This window comes from Dromiciops gliroides, chromosome 6 (assembly GCF_019393635.1).
Source record: "Dromiciops gliroides isolate mDroGli1 chromosome 6, mDroGli1.pri, whole genome shotgun sequence".
Lineage (NCBI taxonomy): Eukaryota > Metazoa > Chordata > Mammalia > Microbiotheria > Microbiotheriidae > Dromiciops > Dromiciops gliroides.
The window spans coordinates 252221087-252241619 of NC_057866.1; the positions used below are offsets into that span (position 1 = coordinate 252221087).

Genomic DNA, 20533 nt, shown 5'->3' on the forward strand with positions numbered 1-20533 from the left:
TGTCATGGATAAGCATGTGAGAAAATAAGAGAATTATTAGATAATGTTAAATGGTAGTTAAGTAAATGTGTGTTCAGAGGATCCAGGGACAGGAAATTAATGACTACAGAGAATACATCACACACACACGCGCGCGCGCGCACGCACACACACACACACACACACACACACACACGCACAGAAGGTCACAGAGTCCTTTAAACACATCAATGTACTTTTGTTGCTGTCATTCAGTTGTTTCAGTTGTATCTGACTCTTCTTGACCTCATTTGGGATTTTCTTGGCAAAGATTCTGGAATGGCTTGCCATTTCCTTCTCTTATAGATTAGGAGGCAAATAGGGTTAAGTGACTTGCCCAGGGTCACACAGCCATTAAGTGCCTAAGGTCATATTTGAACTCAGGTCTTCCTGACTTTGGGCCTGGAGCTCTATCCACTGCACCACCTACCTGCCCTACTGGGAGAAGACAAATGTCACTATTTCTTATTATCTTAAACTCAAAAATACAAACTATACCGGCCTTACCCAAATCAGAGTCAGAAACAGGCTAGGCCCCATTCACTGTAAATCACACTGGTTTGTTAGGTGAATTAAAACCATTTCTATAATATTTTGTCTGAATGAAGCATAAAGAAAACTAAAGCAATATGGACAAACCTTTTTGTCACCTCTTCTAGGCATAGAAATTATTGCAAAACTGTCTCAAAAATAGCACAGCAGTTAACTGCTCAATATAAGAAAGTCATCTGTCACAAAATACAAAAATGAGATATTCATCTATCAAAAAATACCTCTGAAATGACTGATAATTATCACCAAAATACATTTGATACATGGAGAACTTATAAAATAATTCCTCATCTGCATGGCAGTAAACAAAATAAGATGTGACACAAAAGAAAGAACACTGACCATGGGATTAGGAGACCTGTTTCTTAGGGTTGTGGTCTAAAAGTTTATCCATCAGTTATTTGGGAATTAGTCATTTTCTTACACAGAATAATTAATAATAATGGCTGACATTTCTACAGCCCTTTAATCTCATCTGATCTTCACAACAACCTGGTGAGGCATTATTATAGGTGCTACTATATTCATTTTCAAATAAGAAAACTATGTTCCAAGACACAATAGTACAAGTTAGCATGCTTATCAAATCAGCTGATGACATAAATGTGGGAGGGACAGTCAGCAGGATGGATGGGTGGATGGATGGGTGGGTGGGTGGGCGGATGGATGGGTGGATGGATGGATGGATGGCAGAATCAGGACACAAAAGATCTTGATGGACTAGAACAACAGGCTAAATTGAATAAGATGGACTTAATAGCGATAAATGTTTTATACACTTGAATTCAACAAATTCACTTCACAAATCCAGGTTAGGGGAGGCTTGATTAGGACAGCAAGTTTGCCAGGCTGGGGGGAAATCTGGAGTTTTGGTGGACTGCAGGCTCAATATGAGTCAAAAGTGTGATATAGTAGGCAAAAAAACTAACACAATCTTGAGTACATGAAGAGAGTCGGGAATAAGGACCTTACAGTCCTCTTACACTCTGTTCTCGTCAGACAACATCTGGATACTGTATTCAGGTTTGGGTACTACATTTTAGAAAGGACAGTGCGCTCTCCTACCCAATTTTCTTCAAAGCATTCCAAATCGCCAGTAACAGGGCCAGACCTAAGACCTGTGGACTAGAATTCTACCTACCTGGACAAAGACTTTCTGGAGAAGTCCTCGGCGCTCAGCCAGAGGTAGCTCATTCTGTGCACCTCCAACTACCTCAGGCACATGTGGGAGGTCAAAAAATAGATAGAGACATTTAACCAGTGTGGAAGGCACTGACATAGTGGTCATGCAGTCTACAGTTTTCTGGAAAACAAATGCAAACAAACCCAAATATTATGTAGTTGAACAAACTAATACTCAAACTGTAATTTATAAAACATTGTGTGAGGTAACATCATTTTCAGGGTCACAATGATAAAAAAATACATATTGAGAGACAAGATATATCCATTTCCAAACCTATATGACTTGTTTAAATATTATAATATGACATTTCTCCTGAAACATCACAGAATCTTGGGGCTGGGAGAGCTTAAAACAGAATATCTAAATCATTCTCTCTCTCTCTCTCTCTCTTTGGTGAGGCAATTGGGGTTAAGTGACTTGCCCAGGGTCACACAACTAGTAAGTGTCAAGTGTCTGAGGCCAGATTTCAACTCAGGTCTTCCTGAATCCAGGGCCAGTGCTCTATCCACTGTGCCACCTAGCTGCCCCTATCTAAACCATTCTTAAACCTTTGCGTTTGACCTTATATTTGGCACTCCAAACATAAGAATCTAGTCTACTTCTCAGATTTCCAAAGTTTTACCAAAATTACCTGATGGTTTTCTGTTTAATTTTATCCCCTTACTCATAATTCTTAATTACCACTGTCCCATAATTCTCTGTGTGGCAGCCCTGCCATACACTACCTACTTCAGTGACTTGGGGCAAGTCTTGAGACCAAGGACAATAACACTGATTTGAACAGTGATGACTTAAAAATCTATAATTCTACCTTGAAATCTTCTTCTTCTTTTTTTTTTTTAATTTTGGTGAGGCAACTGGGGTTAAGTGACTTGCCCAGGATCACACAGCTAGTAAGTGTTAAGTGTCTCAGGCCGCATTTGAACTCATCTCCTCCTGAATCCAGGGCCGGTACTCTATCCAAGGTGCCACCTAGCTGCCCCAAAATCTTCTTAAAATATAAAACTTCATATAGCTTCTCACATAGAATACCAGTTTATCATTTATTTGTTAGTAAACATTTAGATTGTAGAGAAATGAATGTAGTAGAAAAAGAAGAACAGAATTTAGAGTCAAAGGAATTAGATTCAAATCCTAGCTCTCCCACACAGTACCTACTTAAGTGACTTGGGGCAAGTCACTGAACACTACGGGGCTTGAGTTTTCTAATTTGAAAAAAAAGGCACTGGATTAGATGATCTCAGGAGTCCCTTACAGATTGTAAGTCATATTGATTTAGAGTTAAGTGCCATTAGACTGGCAAGATTACAGGAGAATGAAGAAATCAAAATCAGCGTTAGAATTCTGCTTGAAACCCTACAATTCATCTACTGTTATTATTTTCTAACTCAAATCATTCTGATACTTGAAGCTTTAATGTCAATGTTTCAAGTTTATGATTTTCCTGAAGCAAGAGTTTAGAATTTTAGAATTAATCAATCAGCATTTAAAAAGTACCTTCTATGTGCCAGACAGTGAATGAAAAAAACATTTATTAAGTACTTACTGTATGCCAAGCACTGTGCAGAAAGGGCGATAACAAGGGAAAATCAAGAAATTCTCTGCTCTATGAAGCTCACATTTGCAGTGAAGGACACAACAGATACAGGGGGACGGAAGGGCCCCTCAGTCCTTACAAGTACAGAGCTGTGGCAAACTATAAGACCTGGAGGTCTGGAAGGATGTAGAGTGTATGATAAGGCTCACTGGTCCCTAGGCATGGCAACAGAGCAAACAGTAAGGTCTTACCTGAAGAATTATGATTGGTCAGTCCGTCAATAAACATTTATCAGGGGATATAAAAAGAGGCAAAAGATGGTCTTGGTCCTCAAGAAATTCACAATCTAATGGGTGACTCTTTGCCTTTCAGAGCGACCAGCTATGTCTGCCCCACAGCCAAGGTAATGACTGTGGTGAAGGAGAGACACCAAAGGGATTGCAAATGGAGTTGGGTTGGGTATTAGGGAAATCACGCTCTGTAACCAGGTCAGCTCCAAGTGATACCTGGACAAAAGGAGGGGCAGGCAGGGATGGGGTCTGGTTGACTCCTGTGGTGGAGGTGGCTGTCCTTTGTTCTTGCAGAAGACCAAAATGACTCCACTATGTTAGTCAAGTTACAATGTGTCTGATCAGACATGCGAACACTTGTGGTGGATTGTCTAAATCACACACCTCATGTTTCTTTTGAGCTACTTCAATTCTGCTTTGCTCACAGAGCACAGCCCCTTCTCTACTGAGGGCATGCCACGCTGGGAGGCCAGCATCTCCCATGTCGTGCAATCACTTCCAAAGTTCTTAAGAGAGACCTTGAGAGTGTACTTACATGGCTTCCGACTTCCAGGAGTATCTATTTGTATCTAACTAAATCAGTATACGAATTTTCTCCCCCAATGAAATGTAAGCTTCACGAGTGTGGGAATTCTTTGATTTTAGCTTTTTATCTCCAGGGCTTAGGCCATAGCAGGTGCTTGATAAATGTTAGATGGTTGACTGATTTGGCTCTTAAAGTTTCTCACAACCGAACCTCAACCTACCATCCTTTCACCTATGTTATTCCTATGCCTACGCATTGGCCTCCTTGCTATTCCTCATACACAAAACTCCATCTCCCCTCTCTGCCCCTTCTCCTTGGCTATTCCCCATACCAGAATGAGCTCCCTCCTCTCCTCTGTCTCTCAGAACCCAAGTACCACCTTGTAAAACCAAGGGTTCTAGATAAGAGATATTCCTAGGGCAAAACCCTTTATTCAGAGAGGTAAAGTAGATTAATTTCACCCTTGTGTGATAAAGGGGTAAGAGAATTAGCTTTGGAGTCAGAAAACCTGGTTCAAATCCAATCTCTTATGCACAACTTGTATCCTGGGGCAAACAAGTCAACACCCCTGGACCTCAGTTTCCTAATTTGTAAAATGAGAGAGGTGAACTAGATAGTCTCTGAGATCTCTTCCAGCTGTAACTCTGTGAGTCTATGATCTAGTCACAGAAGGTAGCTTTTATTTGATAAGCAAATGGTCAAAATCTGGTAATGTATCTATAGAACACTAATAGATTCATATCAGATATGACCATCTCCAACACTTTAAAGTAATAGAAAATATTTTTAAATCTCCAAAAGGAAAATTTAGAATCATGAAACTACAGTTTCAGGAAAAAGACTCATATAATTTTTTTTTTCTCCTAAGAAGAATGCCAAAGTGATTCAGTGTAAATGTCAAAGTGATTTAGTGTTCCTTCTTTCATCACTGTAAAAAGTTTTAAAATAGAAAAGCATTCTTTGAAGACTCAAGTCTTCATTTATACTTGCATTAAAATAAGGGATCAAAGAAATATCTGTCTGAGAAGAACTCTAAAATTTAACTTAAAATTGAATAAGAACACAAAGTTGTCTTTGGTTACCAAGACCCAAAAGGTAAAACTAACCTGCCCAGATGATGCTAACAAATTAATTGTTGTTAGAAGCATCCAACCTCTACTGGCTTCTTCACTCTGATTGATCTCCAGGAACTGGACTATGGCACGACTTGCAGCCTCTATTGAAATAAAATAAGGAGAATTAGGTGAGAAGGTAGCATATAAAAGAAAAACAAAAATGAGAATTCAGCTCTCACTTATTGTGAATTGATGATCTGCCCCACTCGGGTGGAAATAAGCATCATGGGAAACACTACAGTAGTGTCAATTCCATGATTTCAAGTAAATTACAATCTTTTAGAGGCAGCTATAAATTCATGAAATGTGCAGAGAGCATATATGATGATGTGCTAGAACTGTACAGTAAAAAACTATAAATGCCATAGGAATTCAATAATGGGACAGGTGACAGGAATAGACAAAGAAACAGAAAATTTTGTACAGCTTGAAGTATGGGCAGGTTTGGGATCTGCAGAGATTTGTGAAAAATTAAATAAACTGGAGGAATTTCATATGGGCATAGCACATACTGCTGGAATGCTGAGGAACACTAATAAGATTTCCCTGACTGTCTTTGATATGTACCATCCAGTATTATGTGGGACAATCTCTCACTGTATACCAGCTCCTTTCCCTGTTGCCTACGAACTTGCTTAGGTTTCCCCTATCTTACCATGAAAAGGTAAAGAAAAAGGAAAAGAAAGGGGAAGGGGAAAAAAGAAGGCCTTCCCTCAATAGTATACAGTGTTTTTTTCCAGCTATGATAAACACTAGGAAGGAGGGTAAAAACCCCTCCTTCTAGTTCAAGATGACACCAAAACAGACTGCCAGAAACCTGAAGCTTTTAACAGGAAAAAAGCCACGTCGGGCAGAAGGGGCAGCATGCAAATAGCCTGGAGCCTTAGAAAGAGAAAATGTCAGACCAGTGCCCACACAGAGCAGACGTGTAGCCCATATGTGAGGCCCCGAGGGAGCAGGGCCAGACTCGGACCTGAATTATAAGAGAGACAGGTCAAAACCAGCATGGAGGGAGCCTAAAAACGATCTCGCAAAATAGAAGCTCATACCAAAGCCACAGGGTCTTGTTTTGTTTTTTTTAAAAAGGTCAAAACAGCCCCCAAGCATCCAACATACAGCCACAGCATGAAATGGCAAGATCATTGAAAGGCAGCCCAGTCTAGAGTAACAGCAAGAGATCAAGGCAAGACAGTGCATGCCTTGGAAGCACAGAGATAAGCATATAAGTTAAAATGGACAATTTTGATTACATAAAATTAAAACTTTTCCACAAACAAATCTAATTACTAAAAGCTGAAATGGAAACAAGGGAGGGGAAAATAAATCTTTGCCGCAATTTTCTCAGATAAAAGACTCATTTCAAGATATCTACAGGTCATTTCCTGAAAGAAACTCCACACTGAGGACACCTCAAAATGTCATATCCAAAATTCCAAACTTCTAGATCACAGAAAAAAAAAATCATCCAAGTGCTAAGTATGGTGTCTGATACATAGTAAGCAGGTCTTGAGAGATGCTAGCTGAGTGACTGACAAGCAGCTAAACGGCAGAAGACCAGGACTAAGGAACCACAATAAGGATCAGAAAAGATTTTACTGCAACCATTATAAAGGAAAGATTATCCTGGATATACTATGCCAAAAGGCAAAAGAAAAAGACTTTCAAACCAATAATAACTTATCCTACAAAGATGAGCATAATCTTACAGGGATACAAGCAAACCTTTAAAAGAACAGAGGACTTTGAAGCATTCTTGATGAAAAAAGCAGAAATTGGTAGACTTGTTGTTGGGTTATTTCAGTTTATTGTTTTCTATTTCTCCCTCCCACAGTGTAACCACCTGCCCCATTTCAACAATTAAAAACAAAAAGCAAACAACCAGAAAGCTGCCCCTCACAACAAATAGATATAAGTCAACAAAGCAAGTTCCCACATTTGCCATGTCCAAAATACATGTCTCGTTCTGGACTTTCTAGGCAGTATTCATCCTGAGCATGGTAGTACATTGCACAGCATGTTAGACCTGTCGTCAAGACCCAAGTCTGAGTCCAGACTGGCACTTACTAATTGGGTAACCCTGGACAAGTCTTCCAATCCCTTTTAGGCCTCAGGATCAAGACCAAATGGATTCCATATGAAAAGTGCTTTGAAAACCCTGAAGCGCCATTATCATTATTCTTCTTCAGTTCTCTGGTAAAGTGAATCATTGAATTAATCAGAGTTCTCAAGTCTTTCAAAGTTAGTTTTTCTATAATGTTGTCATTGTGTAAGTTGTTCTAGGATGGATCACCCAACTGCATTTGTTCAGCTCTTCCTAGTTTCCTTTGAAACTGTACATTTGATAATTTCTTATGACAAAATATTCCATTATATTCATTTGCATTTTTTAGCCATTCCTCAAGAGGTGCCTTCCCCTTTAGCTTCCTGTTGGGGGCTACTTTGAAAAGAATTGATGTAAATATTTTTGTACATGAAGGTCCTTTTCCTCTTTCTTTGCTCTCTTGAGGCATAAGCCTTGTAGCAGTACATACACAGTTTAGAAAATTGCTTTATAAAATGGCTAGTCCAACTTCCAGATCCAAAGAGGGCATCAATGTGCCTCTTTTCCCATAGCCTCTCCAATATTTGGAACCTAAGAGTTACTTGCATTTACCTTTTTCCCATTATTAGTGATTTGGAGCATTTTTCATATAGTAATTGACTGAGAGTTTGAAAAGTGCCTGTCCAGTTAGTTATTAAGAAATTGCTCAGTCTTATAAATCTAAATCAGTTCTGTATATTTGAAACTTTCTTCAGAAAACTTTTTCCTCAGTCATTTGTTTCACTTTTAATTTTAACTACCTTAAACAATCAGTAATTAAGCATTTAAAAAGTGTTTACTAGGTGCCAGGAACTGTACTAAATGTTGAGGACACAAAGGAAAAATCTCACCCATTTTTACAATGAAAATATTACCTTTATATAATCACATTTGTTCATTTTATTTTCTGTGATGCTACCACTTATTTAGTTCCTCATTAGCCATAGATCTGAAAGATAATTTTTGCCTTGCACATAGAAGATGCTTAATAACTGATGACTGATTGACTGATGTATTCATTTGCAATTTTTCTGAGTTTGAGACATTGGTCTGTACCCCATATCTGTCAGACTGCTTTCCAGTTTTCCAAGAACTTTTTGTCCAATGGTGAGTCTTATCTGATGAAGTGGGATCTTTGGGTGTAATAAACACTGTGCTACTGTTGTGTACCTAATCTGTTTTTCTTTACTGGTTACCCAATAATTTCTAATAATTTCTGCTCTGTAGTACAACTTTAGATCCGATACTGATTGACCCTCTTCCTTGACATGTTTTTTTCTGTTATTACCCTTTAGATTATTGACCTTTTGTTCCTCCAGATGAATTACATTATTTCTTCAGGCTCTACAAAATAATTCCCTGGTAGTCAGATTAGTATCACACAGAAATTAATCAAATTATTAAATTAATTTGGATGGTACTGTCATCTTTGTTATACTGCCCCCATTTAACTGCATAGAATCTTTGAAATATGCACTGAGAGAAGCCTCGAATGGAAAACACATCTGAGCAACTAAAAGGGGCTCAATGATGGTCAAGTACTTATATTCTAATAGAGGGAAAAGAGGTAAATGTCAGAGAGAGTATAAAAAAGAGGGCCAGGGAATGATTTTTCCCCCCTCTTTGCTGGGTTTAAAGGAGATAAGGGAAGAAAAAGGAATCTACTATGAAAGAAAAAAAAGGCACTTCTTATTCCTCCTTTCGAAAATACTCCATAAATACAAATAGGAGGAGGAGGGGGATGAAGTGAGTCATTATCTCATGAACCTTAATTTTACCTGAACTGGACAGAGTTCTCATTCTTGTTCTCAATCTCATTCTCTCCACACACACCCCATCCTCCCCGCACTCGCTCTTGTGCTCGCTCTCACGCTTTCTCTCTCTCTCACGCTCTCTCTCTCTCTCTCTCTCTCTCTCTCTCTCTCTCTCTCTCTCTCTCTCACACACACATACACACACACACACACGTGCATGCACATGGAAAAAAAAAAAGAAAAGAAAATGAAAAACAATTAGGCATTGGCCTGGGGGAATAACTACAACTCACATTTATATGTTGCTTTAGGTTAACATTATGAAGAAGTTAAATTGATTCTGTGTCATTTTATAATTGATTCTATTCTGTAATTGATCCTTTTCCGTATTACTGCCCCTTTTTGTACGATAGCTTATGCCACATTTTCTTTGTTTCTTTACCTATGATCTAAGTTTCAAAGTTCAGTTTCTCCTTTTTATCACTGCTCTATTCTTGGCTCAAAGAAATCTGTTATCCTTAAGGGATGCAGGTGGACATCACTAACACTGCAGGTAAACTCAAATGATGAAAATTAAAAAATAATAAGTCACAGGAGTTCAGTTTCCCCTCTGAGTTAGTTAAAAGAAAAACTTGTTATGTTTCATACTTTCAGCTCCAGGAAAATTCTGCAACATCTGTTTGCTATCTTTGAAGGCCTACAAGCTGACCTGGTACACTTTCACAAGATATAGTGTCCATCCTTGCCGGTTGTGGTACAATTAAGGAGGGTGCTATCTCCTTCCTAGAAGCCAGGAAGTCTGTTATCTCTGAAGGACATCAATAGCCTCAGGCTAGAGATGGGTCCCATAAATCAATCAAGCATTCCTCAGAACAGAGAGGGGTGGTTGCTAGCCTCCAAGTGAGTGGAAGCCCACTCTTCTTGATGTAACCAATCATGTTGTCCCTATTCCCATGATGCTGTCGGCCCTGTCACCAGGGCTGCAATCTTTTCCCCACCTACCCAGCTCTGTTCTTTGTTCTTGAGTACTTCCTCAAACTATACAAAGACTAATAAGCCCTATCTCATGCATAGTCTTTGGTCATTGACAAAGGTCACTGACCCAATGTATTGGTTACTGCTAGCCTAGCTAATAAATTGTTCTTTAATCTCTCTCAGTTTACCTTAATTTTCAAAGGTAACAATTATCTTATTTTATACTCACAAAACCTCAATAAGGTATGTTCTGTTATTATACCCATTTCACAGATGAGGAAATTTAAGTTCAGTAAGGTTAAGTGCTCTGCACAAGGTCTTTGGGAAACCTTTATGGTATTGTTTGGACCTAGCTTTCCGTTGGCTGAGAAACCAGACCTGTTACTCAGAGAGCAGATAATAGTGTCATAAGTGGGGTTTCTGAAGGACAACCCAAAAGATGAGTCACCTGAACAGGATCATTCTTTATGGTGAGAACCAGGTGGATCACTGAGGGTTTGCTCGAACATTGTTCTTATCCCTTCATTTAAACTCTACATTGACCTGAAGAATACTCAGGGAAGGGTTAGAACTAGCCTAGCCACCCTTAATATCAAATGAGTATCCAGAGGACTCCTCTAGAATCCACTTGGATTGACCAACCAAGAGTTTTGGGAGACAAATCTGTCATCTGTTAATTGAGATGGTAGTCCTCCTGCAAATCACTCTCTGTCCTATATTTCCCTCAATTCTCCTGTGACCATTAGAGATAAACCAGATGCCTGGTCTATGAGTATAAACTGGTGGCAGCAAACACAACCACCACCAGTTGAACTATGTGACCTGCTAGGAGGGAATCCTCTGTTGAGTTGATTGAATGACCATGAATAACAGATTGGCTAAAGTGCAACCGAGATAAATGAGGGAAACCCATATGTGCATTAGTCAAAATAAACTGTTATCCAGGGTTGAGCCATCACAAACCTAATGTTTGTACCCCAATAGTAGGGAACCACCTTTTCCTCCCTCTCTACCCTCCCTACAAGCTTTTCAGGAAAACCTTTGTCTTGTGTCTTGTCTGAAGATTCTGCTGCCCTGAAAGATTTCTAAGAAGAGGGGCAGCTAGGTGGCGCAGTGGATAGAGCACCGGCCCTGGAGTCAGGAGTACCTGAGTTCAAATCCGGCCTCAGACACTTAACACTTACTAACTGTGTGGCCCTGGGCAAGTCACTTAACCCCAACTGCCTCACTAAAAAAAAAAAAAAAAAAAAAAAAAAAGATTTCTAAGAAGAAAACGTAGCCAGCCATAAAGACTGTTATAAAATACTACAGCCAGAGTTCAGAATTCCAGGGAAGATTAAGTTTCATAACTGAAACTATTCTCCCAGTTTTCTGTATCCTGATGCTAAACTCTCCATCCTAGTAAGCAGGGATTTACTTCCATTTCAGACCTTCAGCAGAACACAAGGTTTTAGGAAGACCTAAAAAATGAAAAAAGAAAAAGAAAACCAGCAAGATACCTTCTCTCTGCCATGTCAGTCCTAGTCAAGCTTGGGGTTGGTGAGATAAAGTCAGGCAAGCAAGGGAAGGAAAACTTTTTCCTGGTTCACAAAAATTGATGACATTACAAATGGATTATAGACTAAATTTGTAACTGAATTGAATTATCTTTGCTGTAAAATTTCAAATTATTATGGCTTAAAGATTTTTGTAAATGCTTATTTATTTTGAGGAAAGGAGAATGACACCATCACTGTAAATCTTTAGAACTAAATGAAACCAGTGTGCTCTATAATTTGAGGTGTTGGTAGCCAATGACCCTTGGGAAAATGATACCATTTGTGACTATAAATTCATATTTGGTTTGAGTTTGTCCTAAAAATAAATTATAATGTGGTCCCACTTAAAGTGAGATAATTGTGTAAGTTGATCAGACATTAATGGAAAAACAGCATTTGGCATCATGGTGATATGTTTAGAAACTGCATGAATAAAAATTAAAAGTATAATTAGTCTATACTGCTCTTGTGAATGCAAATAGTAGAGAATGTCAAACTGATAGATGCATGAAGTGATTTTCTATGTAAGATGATTCAGACATGAATTTAACCAAATTAATGTTACTTGACTGGCAAAAAGTTTTGTGATGTGTTTTAAAAACCCATAATAGTGTTTATGTTATTGTCAGCCTCCTAATTTTTCTTGTACTCTGATTTTTTGAGAAAATCATTGTATAAGAAATGCTATTAATTTGAAAATTCATACCCATACAGTAATAAAATGGTATCATTCAAAAATTAACTCCTCTTCTGATAAAGGCTATTACTCCTACATATGATCGATCCCACTATAATGCATAACATACAGACACCTGGTGGGGGGTTAGGTGACCCCTTTATTTCAGCTCTCTCCTCTGCCAGATGACTTAAGCTTCTTTCTAAATGATTTCAGTTTCACGTTTTATCCCCTGCTACACCAGGTCACATAGCTATCTATAGGGTTTATGACTTGTCCCTGGGTCTATGCCCTAATCAAGGCTGTATTCAATATTATTAAAGTTCAATGATGATGTTGATAACGGTGATAATAAGTAGTCACATTTATAAAACAGCATTTTCAAGTTCTGTGAACTCGCAATAACCCTCAGGCAACAAAAATCTCTAAACTTCAAATGTGACGCTTTTAACCAGCTCAGTAAGTAATGACATACCCATAAAATACATTCAGATAAGTTTTCTCATATTTCAGCTCACATTAGAGAGAGCATAAAATAATGTTAAGCATTTGCTGAAAAATAGCTAATGTACTAGTCTGTCACTAAATACTAGAAAAGTTTTAAGTTCATTTTCTTAAATAGTAGTATTACAGGGGCAGCTAGGTGGCGCAGTGGGTAGAGCACCGGCCCTGGAGTCAGGAGTACCTGAGTTCAAATCCAGCCTCAGACACTTAACACTTACTAGCTGTGTGACCCTGGGCAAGTCACTTAACCCCAATTGCCTCACTAAAAAAAAAAAAATAGCAGTATTACACATAATGACAACCACATTTTCACCATCTAAATTACTACTACGAACTCTATTACTCGTGATAAAAAAAAAAGAGTAGGAAGCTCTTTCAAGAGTCAGTTCAGTCAACATTTATAAAACACCTACCATTTATAAGATATCAGACTAGAAAGGCATACAGAAGATGAAGTATTCGTTCTCAGTAGGAGAATGAGATGTCTATATAAATAAGCAAATAAATAGGAGATATTGAAGAGATGATTTGGGACCTTCAAGGAGGGAGGAAAAACATGTTGCTGGAGTCATTGAGGGACAGATCATGGAGTAGGTTGCATTTAAAGTGAGCCTTAGAAAAGGCTTTCTAAAGGAACAATTGGAGGAATGTAATTCATTCAGGTCTTAGTGAAATGGTAGAGGTTCTTAGGGGGGAAAAAAAACTAATGCAGGAATGACTGCTATTATAACATAAGCAGCAATATGCCAAACACATTTTTCTTATATAAAGCTCTACAAAATAATCTTAAAAATCAAGGGGCCCAATAAACTCAACATTCAAATATATAAATGTTGTTGTTGAATTGTTTCATTCATGTCTGACTCCATGACACCACTCAAGGTTTTCTTGGCAGAGATACTGGAGTGGTTTGCCATTTTCTTCTCCAGCTCATTTGACAGATGAAGAAACTGAGGCAAACAGGGGTAAGTGACTTGCCCCAGGGTCACATGGCTAGTGTCTCATGCCAAACTTCAGTTCAGGAAGATGAATCTTCCTGACTTCAGGCCCAGCACTCTATCCACTATACTACACAGCTACCCATATTTATAAATATTTTAATGTAAAACTTTTAATTGTATCTTTTACTTTAATTATAACATATAAAATTTTGAAATTACATATTCAACTTAAGGACAGAAGAAATCTATAGATATGATGCTCTAGTAATGTATCTTGAGAGTAACCAACCACACTACTGACTTCAAGCCTTAATTTTTCAGGCTGCAATAAAGTATATTCAGTATAACCATACAAAACTGCGATGATTAATGCTTTCAGTGAAACTTAGTAGTCTGTTTTGAAAATAATTAGAAGTTGATTTTTTAAAATAACATCTCCCCCCTCCAAAATAAGAGGATTAAAAAACTTTTAATAATTTTTACCAAAATCTTTATGCTGTAACACACTTTATTTACCGTTTTCAAATTTTTTACTTTAGGGTTACATTGTAAGCTCATCCAGCACTATTATGCTCATTTTATCAATAAACTTGAGGTCTTAAAAGATTCAAACCCACACAGCAGGTTAGTGACAAAGCTCCCATGCTTCAGGCTAGCCTCCAGTGATATGCCGCCTTTAATTTCATCATACAAAAGCACACCTTCGAAATTAAATTACCTGAGGGTGTTATGACTTTGATATCCTTGGAGCACTTCTGAGTATGTGGTTCTTCTGTTTAAAAAAAAGAAGTCTATGTTGTCTAAATGAAGATTCACTACTTCTGCCACAAGATGCTGCTATTGTACGGAATACTCCGGGAATACTATGGCTAAACTACTCCTTCCTTATTTATAGAGTATTCAGTGGTGCTATCAAGAAGGGATTTATCCACTAGCTAGTGTGGTGACACCAAACAGCCAGCAGAATCAGTAACAGAGTGGAGATGCTATCGTTCTGAGGAGCAGTGGCACCTCTAGTATAGAGCAGTCTGTCTGCTCACACTATGGGTCAGAAGAGATGCTGCCTAGAACCTTGTGCTTCATCTATGAGGGAGATGATCAAGATGATCTAGAACAAAGCTTCTTAAACTGTGGGTCGCAACCCCATATGGGGTTGTGTAACTGAAGGTGGGGGTCGTGAAAAATTTGGCAATAGTAAAAGGTTACATATACCTAATTTATATACCTATATACCTGGGGTCACATAAAAATTTCTTAGGCAAAAAGGGGTTGAGAGTGGGAAAAGTTTAAGAAGCCCTGATCTAGATGGTCCTTTCTACTTCTAAATCTCATGATAGGCTGAGCTATAAATTACAGATCACATGACCACAGAAATATACCTTTATACCTAGTAGCAGTGAGTCACTGCATAATTGGAAGTACTTTTAGGTAGCAATCAAATCTAAAGTTTCTGTCAGGTTCAAAGATATTCAGGGCACAATTTTGGGAATTCCACTTTTCAGTATATTTTGTGCTTTTCTTTAAAAGAAAAATTAAGAGGGTTTCCCACTCACTACTCACCATATAGTATATTCACTTTTACTTTTTGCCTGAGCATTATTTACAGATTTCAGATAACATGTTCAAAGAACAGGACCACATTGATTCTATGTAATAATGTTAGAATCCATATAAACAGATTTGCTATAAGCAAGAAGACTGAACAGCATACAAAAATTAAAAGGATAACTAATTTAAGGGTGATAACTGAAAACTACATCATTCTAGAATCATGGAGATGAATACATTTCATCAGCTCTTAACATTAACACTGCGGAGTACAGAAAATTATACTGAATTGTATCTTTAGTAAAATAATAAAATCACTAAAATCCAGTAATACAAGAAATAATTCATGTCCTGTTTTGTTCAAAAAATTTACAGGAAGAGGCACAAAAGTACATCTGGACATCAACCCTGTCTATACCATTTTGCCCACCTGTTTCCTTTCCACTGAAATCATCATTCTAGAACCTGTTTTATAACTTAAACCAAAGGAAAAGAAAGAGAAAGCAACAGGAAATAGCTCCCACTTATAGTAGAAAAGGATTTAGAGGGGCTAACATGATGAGGAGAAATCCTTATTATGTGAAGTTATTCTCATGATACACCTCTGTCAATTATCTAAATATAAAACTAAATGCAATATTACTTGGCCCCAAGGAAAGTATTTGGCATAGTTACAAGCATCAATTTTTTGGTAGTCAATTTGGTGCCTTGGCCAATAGTTTAAACCCACTAGAAGACCTTTTCTTTACTCATATGAACTGTAACTCTGTGTAGAATAGCTATGAGATAATCGCCCTTGACTGGCTTTTCATCACTAAAAAAGTTTACACGAAATTGAGCTCTATGGTAGAAATGGGTCATCCCTTATAAATAGCTTATGAAAAAGTACTTATCAACTATTTGTGAAATACTAACAGTATTTCTCTCCTACTCAACTCAGTGCTAGGGGAGATAGATAGATAGATAGATAGATAGATAGATAGATAGATAGATAGATAGATAGATAGATAGATAGATAGATAGATAGATAGATAACATACATACATATGTGATAGACGATACAAACATCCAAACTTCAATAGTTCCTCAACTTACTTCCCATGATCTACTCCTCCACTTTAGCCTCATATACACTTATGCCCTTGACATTGTCATTCTCCAAAATGGTACCACGTCCACACATTTATGAATTCTGAAATTCCCTTATCTGATCCCAGTCTGTTGTCATTCCACCTCTCCTACTGCCTTGAAACCCCAAACCCTGTTCTACCATGATCTCCAATCCCTCAACTCTAGTTATTTCCCAGGCCATAATTCCCATACTAGCTCTATATGCTCTCTTCACTTGTCCATCCTGATCCCCTGGTGAAACAGTTCAACTCTACACTCTCCTCATACTCTAAGTCCCTTCACCTTGTAGACCCTACAGAACCTCAGGACTGGATCATTACCTCCATTCAGCTTGGCCCCTATACATGTGCTGCTGAATAAAGCTAGAGAAAAAAAAAAAATCACAAAACCACGCTGTGTCCACTACAAATGTGTGTTACATAACCTTCCTGAGCCCTCACTCATGCTTTTATACCACCCTAATTAACCCACTATCCCACTCAGCACAGCTCTTCCAAATCTTTTTAATTCTCCTCAGACTTACCATAGCTCCCTCTCCCAACCATCCTCTCAGCTGAGAACTTTCCCTCTTCTTCACTACTCCTTATTTCATATCACCCAGAGGCCTTTTTACATAATGAGGTGAACCATCTCTTTGTCAAGGAAACCCACTCTCTATACACAGGTAATCACATTCTATGTCGTCTTCTCCTTTGCTTCACTCATTCTCTGTATACTAACAGGCTTAAAAGCATGTTCATATTTCCCTCATCCCCCCAAACCCTTACTTTATGAGTCCCCTTCTGCTAGTTACTGTCCCATAGCTCTCTTTTCTTTCTTGGTTAACTTCCTTGAGAAGGTTATCTACAATAGGTGCCACCACCTCCTTTCCTCTCACTCTCCTTAACTGTCTACAGACTGACTTCCCACCTCATTATTCAACTGAAACTACTCTCTCAGAAGCGATTAATAGCCTTTTCCCAAACCTCATCCTGCACTTCTCTGCAGTGTTTGATCACCCTCTTCTCCTAGTTTTCAGGATAGTACTCTTTCCTGAATCTCTTCCAACTTTCTGACTGGTCATCAGGTTCCTCTGTTGGGATTTCATCCTTGTCATGCCCACTGAAGGAAGGTGTCCCCCAGGACTCTGTCTTAGAGACTCTTATCTTCCTTCTCTCTATAGGTCACTTGATGAATCCAGCTCCCTTAGATGTAATTATCATCACTAAACTTACACTGTTCCAATCTACTTATCCAGCCCTTACCTCTCTGCTAACCTCCAGTCTTAAATCTCTGACTGCTTCTTGGACATCTTGAACTATATGTCCTATAGACATTTAACTTAGTATGTCCAAAATTGAACTCATTATTTTTCCCCACCCCCAAAACCACCCCTTGCTCCTAATTTCACTATTGATGTTGAGAATACATAATTTTCTTAGGTGTCTTCTTCAATTCCTCACTCCCCCTCATCTTCTGTTACCTCCCCCCCACATCCAATCTTTCACAAATGCCTATTAATTTTACTTTCATAATTTTTTCCACATACACGCCTTTCTGTCTTCTGACATTGCTACCATACTTGGGAAAGCCCTCATCACCTCACATTTGGACTACTGCAAGAACCTGGCAGAAGGTCTCCCTACCCCAAGTCTCTCCCCAAGGTAGGCCATCTTCTGAGTTAGGAACTCTAAATTATAGCTATGATAATCCAAGCTGTTATTTTTGGTTCCTTTCAGAAGGTGACCCATGGATTCTGTTTCTATTTTGCTCTCGAGTTCTAAGAGATATGGACAGAAATCCAATACCTAGGCTACTTTGTTTGGCTTCTCAGGGAGTCCAATGATTCTTAAATTATCTTTGATTACTGTTTCCTAGGTCAATTGTTTTTGTTGTTAGATAACTTATATTGTCCTCTATTTTTTTCAGTTATTTGAGTTTTGTTTTGGTTAGTTTGATCTCTAATGGAGTCGTTGGCTTCTATTTGGCCAATTTAAATTTTCAACAAAATATTTTGTTGGGTTTTTTACCTGTTTTTATTCAAAACTGTTGATTCTCTTTTTGTATATTTTCCCCCCATAGCTCTCATTTATTTTGCCATTTTTCCCTCTCCCATTCTCATTTGGCTTTTTAAATCATTTTTAGTTCTTTTTTTTTTTAACTCTTGCTTTCTCTTCTGGGAATTTTGACTTGACTTATGCTAAAGTTGCATTTTTCTTTGAGGCTTGGCTTGTAGAGGTTTTCAAGTCATTGTTCTCTTCTGGTTTTGAGTCTTAAGCTGCCCTGTCACCATAACAGCTCTTTATGCAGACATTCTTTTGTTGTTGTTGTTTGCTCATTCTTGCACCCTACTTCTTTTTTTTTTTAAATCAAATTTGATTTATTTTTTTGTTCCATTTTAAGTTCCATATAGTCTCCTTCCTTCCCTCCCCACTCGAGGCCACCACTTGTAAAATAAATAAATGAGTGAATGAATGAATACATAAATAAATTAGTAATAAATAAATAAATATAGATAGATACAGTATGGCTATATACATACATATATACATACATCATACTATGTATATTATCAGTTCTTTCTCTGGAGATGGACATCTTCTTTCACGGGTCCTTTGTAATTGTTTTTAATATTTATAATACTCAGAATAGCTTAGTCATTCACATTTGTTCTTTGAACAATATTGCTATTACTATATCCAATGTTCTCTTGGCTCTGCTAATTTTGGTATCCATTATTTCATACATCTTTCATTTTTTCCCCCAAATCAACCTGCTCATCATTTCTTACTGCACATAGTATTCCATCATAATCAAGTACCACAACTTGTTTAGCAATTTCCCAACCGCTCAATTTCCAGTTCTGGGAACCACAAAGAAACTTAGAAATCTTTTAAAACATATAGGTTTTTGGGTTGTTTTTTTTTAACTTTTTCCTTGATCACCTTAAGAAACAGAGTTAATAGTGGTATTGCTGGGTCAGAGGGCATATATGGTTTTAAAACTTGGAGCATAATTCCTAATTGCACTTCAAAATGGTTGGATCAGCTCACAATTCCACCAACAGTGTATTAGTGTGCCATTTTTTTCCTCATCCCCTCCAACATTTTTCATTTTCCTTTTTTATCATTTTAACCAACCTGATAGGTATGAGATGATATCTCAAAGCTGTTTTAATTTGCATTTCATTTGATTAAATATAGTTTTGATTTCTTCATCCAAAAACTGCTTATGCATATCCTTTGACTACTTATCAGTTGGGGAATGGCTCATATTCTTATAAATTTGACAGTTAACTATATATTTGAGATATGAAAACGTTATCTGAGAAACAGTCCATAAAATTTCTTTCCCAATTTTCTTTTCTTCTAAAATTAGCTACATTGGTTTTATTTGTACAAACCCTTTTTAATTTAGTGGAATCAAAATTATCCATTTTACATTTCACAATGCTCTCTCATTTTTTTTCATAAATTCTACTATCCATAACTCTGATAGGTAATTTGTTTCATGTTCTTTTAATCATCTTATGCAATCTCTCTTTACATATAGGTCATGTATCCATCTTGACCATATCTTGGTAAACAGTGTAAGATATTTGTCTATACCTAACTTCTGCCAAACTGCTTTCTACTTTTCCACAATTTTTACCAAATATTGAATTCTTATACCAAAAATACAATCTTTACATTTGTCACACAAGGTTACTATAATCATTTGCTATGGTATACTATATGTCTACTTTGTTCCACCAATCTACCTTTCTGTTTCTTAGCTGTTACCAAATAGTTTTTATAATTACTGCCTTATAATACAATTTAAGATTTGATACAGCCAGATCTCCTTCCTTTGCATTCTTTTCATTAATTCCTTTGATATTCTGGACCTTTTGTTTTTCCAAATGAATTTTATTATTTTGCTAACTCAATAAAATAATTTTTGGTAATTGAATCAGGATGGAATTGAATAAGTAGATTAGTTTAAGTAGAATTGTAACATGCATGATTAATTTTCTCCAATTATTTATATCTGTTTTTTTTTTCATTTAAAAAGTGTTTTATAATTATCTTCATGTAGTTTCTTGGTTTGTCTTGGCAGGAATATTCTCATGTATTTTATGCTGTCTATGGTTATTTTAAATGGGGTATCTCTTCTTGCAAGTTTTTGTTGGTGATATATATAA

General features: G+C 37.4%; 1 protein-coding gene across 1 annotated transcript in view; it reads right to left on the minus strand.

Moving 5' to 3' along the window:
* WDFY3 (WD repeat and FYVE domain containing 3) overlaps positions 1 to 20533 on the minus strand; it is a 332419-nt gene that overhangs the window by 219004 nt on the left and 92882 nt on the right. Inside the window, 2 exon segments of the mRNA XM_043973480.1 lie at positions 1712 to 1873; positions 5216 to 5325. Of these exon segments, the coding sequence (XP_043829415.1) occupies positions 1712 to 1873; positions 5216 to 5325 (272 nt within the window).